Source organism: Rutilus rutilus (genome assembly GCF_951802725.1).
Source record: "Rutilus rutilus genome assembly, chromosome: 17".
Classification (NCBI taxonomy): Eukaryota; Metazoa; Chordata; class Actinopteri; order Cypriniformes; family Leuciscidae; genus Rutilus; species Rutilus rutilus.
In genome coordinates, this window is record NC_140230.1 from 25,774,503 (window position 1) to 25,781,328 (window position 6,826).

At 38.1% G+C, this 6,826-nt stretch overlaps 1 protein-coding gene across 1 annotated transcript; it reads left to right on the forward strand.

Annotated features, from left to right (window-relative positions):
- The first annotated feature begins 808 nt into the window (after positions 1–808).
- On the forward strand, positions 809–6,573 carry tent5ba (terminal nucleotidyltransferase 5ba). Its single transcript, XM_084385052.1, has 2 exons — positions 809–1,217; positions 4,883–6,573. The coding sequence occupies exons 1-2, from the start codon at positions 1,062–1,064 to the stop codon at positions 5,906–5,908; spliced, it is 1,182 nt and encodes a 393-aa protein (XP_084241178.1). The 5' UTR covers positions 809–1,061; the 3' UTR covers positions 5,909–6,573.
- Positions 6,574–6,826: the final 253 nt, after the last annotated feature.

Consider the following 6,826-nt stretch of genomic DNA (forward strand, 5'->3'; position numbering starts at 1 on the left):
AAAATAAGAATTGTAAATGTTTCTATAATAAAATGTAAAACATTTATAGTTAAAAATGGCCTAAAGGCATGCATGGCAATATTTTTCTGAGGTAAAAAATCTCTGGGAATCTATGCAAATAATAGTATGCATATTATATCATTATGAAATCTTTTCAGTCTTATAGATTTGCTCGATGCTAGTAGTAGTGTTTTATGAGCAATATAAAATGTACCAAACAAATACACACACACACACATACACATACAGAGAGAGTAGTGGCCAAAAGTGATGTCCGGTGGAGATATTTGCTTTTTTTAAATGAACTACAAGTTCAATCAAACCTCCAGAATAGTATTTTATATAGTTTTTAAATATGAGGGAAGAACAAAACACTAGGTAAACCTAGTTAATTTAATTATCTGACAAAATTACTCAGCACATTACAGCTACAGATTTTATTTTACTATGCAAAAAATGGGGGAAAAAACATGCATTGACAACATAATATAAATGTACCAATTTTGCATAATATAAATGTACCAAGCAAGACTAGGCTCAAATTCACAGATACAGATAACTTTCAAGTAAAATTATTCTTATTTTGCTGTTTTGTTTCTGGTTCATCTCTTTAAAAGTGAGTCATTGACTATTACAAAGCTCATACGCACTGATGTGATAACCGAGGCCGGTGGGTGTGTCACAGCTGCACGCTTCCGCCAATCCAATCCAAAAGTGTCGTGACATTATTCATGAGCAGATATTCAACCAATAATAGTCCTGTATGCAAATCTAATAGGTATAAAGACCATTCAGATGGTGCGTTTCTAGCATAACTGCATTATTTACAGTGACTCTTGCTTGTGCGTGGATTGGGAAAAGTGAATCACTAACGCAGCTGGATAACCTCACGAACCGTCTCGATTTATAAATAGCTGATAACGCGAGCAACTGTGAAATAACTGAGCTTTTCACAGACGATTTTGCGTTGGAGCTTAATCTGTTTGGAAAGATAGCGATATCTGTGCGGGAGTAGAGCAGAAGTTTTTGCCTTTTTAAAGCTAGTTGTTCTTTCCATCGACATGTCCTCCGGTGATGTGTCAGAGCAGTGTCGGCGGTTTTGCGTGTTGTCTTGGGAGCAGGTGCAACGTTTGGACTCTATTCTTGGCGAGACGGTTCCAGTTCACGGACGTGGAAACTTCCCGACGCTTTCGGTGCAACCGCGACAGATTGTTCAGGTTAATATGAAAGCACATCTCTCTGAATACCTTTTCTGCACATTACTATAGCCTAATTTAGTTAACGTTAGGCCTTTACATTTTTACGGGTCTATATTACATTGTTTTAAAATGTATTATTTAAAACTAGCACGCTTTTGTTTTATGTTACTCTTACCTATTTTTTAATTACTAGCAAGTAATCAAAAGTGAGTAGTATTGCTTATTTCTGTTTCACTGGTTATTCTTCATTAGGCTACATTCTGGAACTTAGTATTCCAGTAGTGATTAATATCTATTCAGTTAGTCACTTCACTCTTGCTAGTCACTATCCCAATGTGACAAGTCAATATCAGCTAACTAACGTTATTCATTTCGATTTAGTTGCTGACATAACCGGTACCTTCCAGTTTTAGGCTACTACTAACTTTTCATTTACTAATAGTATGTATTTCTTAGTAGTAAACTAAGTTATGGTAACTAATATTCTAGTTGTCCCAGTACTAAATGAATATACGTCCTATTAGTCCTATATTAGACCACTATAGTGTGTATTTCAAGTGCTACTAACATTTAAATCAGATTTTTAAGATTTTTAGTTGAACTATAAAGTAAAAAGCAACTAGTTATAAATAGGATGGATACTAGCATCTCATAAATACAAGTAAAGCTGGAATAGATAATACTACGGGGACTACTAGAACCTAATGAAGAGTTACTAGTAATTTTTTAAAAATACATTAGCTACTAATCGAAAGTGAATAGTTAATATCTGAATCACAGATGCACACAGAATTCAGTGGCAAAAATGTGCAATGGAATAGGTATTATTCTCTATACTGATAGTTTAGTAGCCAAGTAATATGTGGAAATATAATAAAAAATACAAGTGCAATTGTAAATTGTGCTAGTCACTATTGGATTACTTGTAGAAAAAAGTCATAGACTAAGAAAAAATAGATAGTAGTTAATTTTAAAGAATTAAAAAAAAAAAACTCAAATTTGATCTTGATAATTGAAATTCAATCTCTGGCCTGTCACAGCATGGCCAACTATTGGTGTAATGTCTCAACCCCCCCAAGGATAAGCAAAACATTCTTAGCCTTTGACCCTCCAGCAGATACAGAAAACTGTGCACTTAGCAAATTTAAGTGACTTGTTAATGACTTGGACATTCTCACGAATCCTACACTGAGTGCGACTCACAACCGACCTTAATCCCATGCAGTGTAACACTGCTTGAGCTAGTCCAGTGATAACCAGCACCAATGCCCCCCTTTTCAATGAAAAGATTTCTTGTTCTCATACACAAGCAGTGTGGGTTTGCATCTACACATTCAAGCAGATATTGATCTTTTCTCCAGATAACTTCCTGTAGTATGGTTTCATCCAACAAGAGAGGGTTTGTTTTAAGTCCTTTAGGGAGAATGTGCTTGCAGTTGAACAGAAAATGTGTATACGTTTCAGCATTTCATGTATATGATCCCATAATATGAAAGCAGTTTTAGGGAACTAGTCATATATGTACATCTGACATCTTTTATTTCAGTGTTCTCAAAAATGCGTTATACAGTGACATTTCTTAAATCTTAGAAACTGGCCTAAGATTGGCCCTTAGCCTATTGGTTCTAATTAAATGAAGATTGAAACTAACTATGAACTGTGGAATCTGTCAGTTTCCCCTCCTTTGATCCAGTTTTGCTCCTCATGGAGTGGACCGTGATAAATGGTCAAGCTTTTGACAATCTCTGTTACATAATACTCCATCTCCCTGGGTTTGAACGGATAGTAACGTCCTGTCAATAAAATCCAACTAGGAAGCCCATTATATTTAATGGAAAATCTGTAAAAACAACTTTGATGTTTTATTGCACAGCCTCCACATGCCATTGCAAAATTGACAAAAGATGGCCGCTCGTTCAGTGTTAGTCGTTTTCCTTAAACCTAATGATTTGCCACGGCACCATGTCATTACATGGACTTTGTGGCTGTTTTCATTATCATCATAACCATGTCATGATTGCACATTTGCACCTTGTGCTTTGGGCTGTGATGTACAGTTGAACCATCAAATGTAGGTTTTTAATGCAATTGTGAACCTGACTTGGCATCATCTTAATATCATAATATTCACATGCACTGCAAGGCGATCCGGTTAAACCCTCAATCCATTGGTGGAAACTAAAGAACCTTTGACTGTCTGTTTGTCGTTGGCATTATTTTTTTGAAACACCATTGACTTATGTTCATATTGACAATAGCCCATTATGAAATAAAGTAAACCAACTTTTTGTTTAAATAAATCACACCCTTTGTGGTTTAATAAATTGCACTTGGCCATATTGCAATTTGCTTGTTGATTAATTGTGCTTCAAATGTGTATTTGCAGCATGTGTGCTTGGTTACACTGCATTCACTTGGTCAATTGCTGCAATCTGACCTAATGTGTAAAAATAGAAGGCTAATGATTTGATTGACAGGAGTGAGGGTAGGTGCGCTGATTGACATTAATCCGACAGAGCTGTGGAAAAAAGGTTACGTGCATTCTGGACGGAGATAATGAGTTTGATTTAAGCACATTTTAATCTCTGAACGGTTGCGAAACAATATAAAAAGCATATAAATCTGCTTGGCATGCATAAAATGTGATCTGTGCCAAAATCAACATTTTTGCCTTTATTGAATTAGGCATTTATGAACGCGTTTTCCGATTTCACATTCAAGATTTATGAGACCTTCATGTGAATGTGAAATCTTACAACTGCCTCTGTAGTTTCACGTATTCTTAAGCGAGCAGTTTTGTTTAATGTGCAGCTGTAGCCAACACAGTGGTTTCCAAGTCTCAGTGGATGTATTCCTGCCGATGCACAGATGTGTCCACATTCCATATAAACACATTAACACTCTTTACAATCAGCTTCAGCTGTAGTCTGTGCGTGAAATATACTGGGAACATTATGAACATGCTTGGGAGTGAAAAGTAAAATGAAGATGTTTGTTAATTTGGTGAGGTGAAGGCTAGTTTTTTGTTTTTGAAGTGCATATACGTATAAATGTGTGTATGTGGCATGTTATATATGTTATAATGCGACAGCCTGAATCAGAGCAACAAAGATAAAAAATGACAGCGGCTGCAAACTATAGTTAATTGATGTGTTATTGATCACTGACTATAGACAAACTGTGATTGTTCTCAGTGTGAGGGGGAATAAATACAATAAATCTGTGAGTCTATGCACTATACAACATTGAAGCCTAGCTTGTTTTATTAGGCTTTTTAGCTAATAAGATAATTATGTAATAGCAGTGGTGGCAGAACAAAGTATCCTCAAATTATTTCCTCAGTACTTAGTGCGGTATTGCATTTTCCAGGGTTTACGTGTTCACGTAGTGCTTAGATGGTACTGATTAGGGATAGGCCTATGTAAATTATGGCTGATTTGGTAAACTGAAAATAATTTTTATGTTATTGTGAATAACCATTAGCTGACTAATAATAAAATAATATATTTTTCTAAATAAAGATGTGTAGGAATCACAGCATTAATGATTTTGAGATTTGCTAAAGAGTACATTTAACAGTGTTAAATGATTAGCATTTTTAAAGAGTAACTTGAAGTGAGCATTATGACAGCAAATTTTTACCAATAAATGAAACAATCTCTGATCTTAAACTATTTCTGCAGGTGGTTCGAGCACGTTTGGAGGAGCGAGGCATCACGGTTCGAGATGTCAGGCTGAACGGCTCTGCTGCCAGTCACGTTCTGCACCAGGACACGGGGCTCGGATACAAGGACTTGGACCTGATTTTTGGCGTTTCACTGTCAGATGATCAGGCTTTCCGTGTGGTTAAGGATGTGGTTCTCGACAGCCTTCTGGACTTCCTACCCGAGGGCGTCAGCAAGGAAAGAATCTCACCACTTACTTTGAAGGAGGCCTATGTGCAGAAGTTGGTGAAGGTTTGCAATGACACCGACCGCTGGAGCCTCATTTCCCTCTCCAACAACACCGGCAAGAACGTCGAGCTTAAGTTTGTAGACTCTCTGAGGCGGCAATTTGAGTTCAGCGTGGACTCCTTCCACATAGTCTTGGACTCCCTTCTTCTGTTCGACCGTTGTTCAGAGACGCCCATGTCGGAGTGCTTCCATCCGACGGTGTTGGGCGAGAGCATGTACGGGGACTTTGAGGATGCTCTCGGCCATCTGTGCAACAAGGTCATCGCAACACGAAACCCGGAGGAGATCCGGGGAGGTGGTCTCTTAAAATACTGCCACCTTTTGGTGCGAGGGTTTCGGCCGACCTCCGAATCGGAGATGAAATCGCTCCAGCGGTACATGTGCTCTCGGTTCTTCATTGACTTTCCAGACATAGGCGAGCAACAGCGAAAGCTCGAGGCGTACCTGCAGAATCACTTCGCCGGAATGGAGCACAAACGGTATGACTGTCTGGTCACGTTATACCACGTGGTCAATGAGAGTACGGTTTGCTTGATGGGACACGAACGACGGCAGACGTTAAACCTTATCTCCATGCTCGCACTGAGGGTGCTGGCTGAACAGAACGCCATCCCCACGGTCACCAACGTCACGTGCTATTACCAGCCGGCACCCTACGTGCGAGACATCAACTTCAGTAACTACTACATCGCACACGTGCAGCCGCTGGTGCACACCTGCAGTAGTTCCTACCCAACGTGGTTGCCCTGCAACTGACCCCTGCAGAGAACATCTGATAAAAATCGACTTCAGCCCTTGTACCTTCCCATGTGGTGAAGACGATATGCAAGTGAATTTATAAACTTGTTTTTTTGTACACAAAAATGGACGTTTAAGAAGAGCTTTTACAAAACAATGGCAATTGTTTTTGTGTTAAATGTGACATATATAGAATGACTGTTCACTGCTGTATGTCTAATTTGAGCCGATTCTAACGTTTTCTGTTCTGCAGAGTGAACGAAGATCTTTTTCACATGTAGCAGGGGGAAAAAAAAACTTTCTTTTTCTTCTCTCAGACTCATTATAGATTCAGTTAAACTCTTGCAGGTTATGTAAGTGGGGAGAGAAGGCTGCGTTTTGCATTATGAAGCTATAGGGTTTTATTTTTTATTGTTTTTTTTTATTTTTTTTTATGCCAGACTGTGGTTTCAATCAACCTCTGTTTTGCTTTTTGGTTTTTTAAAGGACCAAAGAAATTTTATTTTTGTCATGAAGAACGGAATGTTTGCTGTTGTAATTCCAAGTGCCTAAAAACATTGTACAAAAAAAAAGTGAGACCTGTTCTCTCTCAAACAATTTTTCAGTCTCCTTGTTAATTGTAAAACTCTATTTTCAGGGATGGAGGCATGTATTTCCATGTGATTAAAAAAGCACAAAACCCATCTTCATGTGTTATAATTCAAGTGTATATTTATAGGCATATTTCAATTTGTGTTGGGAAATAATGTCAGACGGTAGGGATTTTCCATATCAACAGAGCAGAGGTGAAAGTGGTCGGTGATGAAACTTCAAGTCTAGCACTGTTGTGGTCTGAATGTGTGCTGACTCTTAATCTGAGGAAATGGATCCATTGCAGTTCCAGAACATGAACCATAAGGATCCTTTCTAAAGCACAATGGCCTCTCTTTTAGTGTG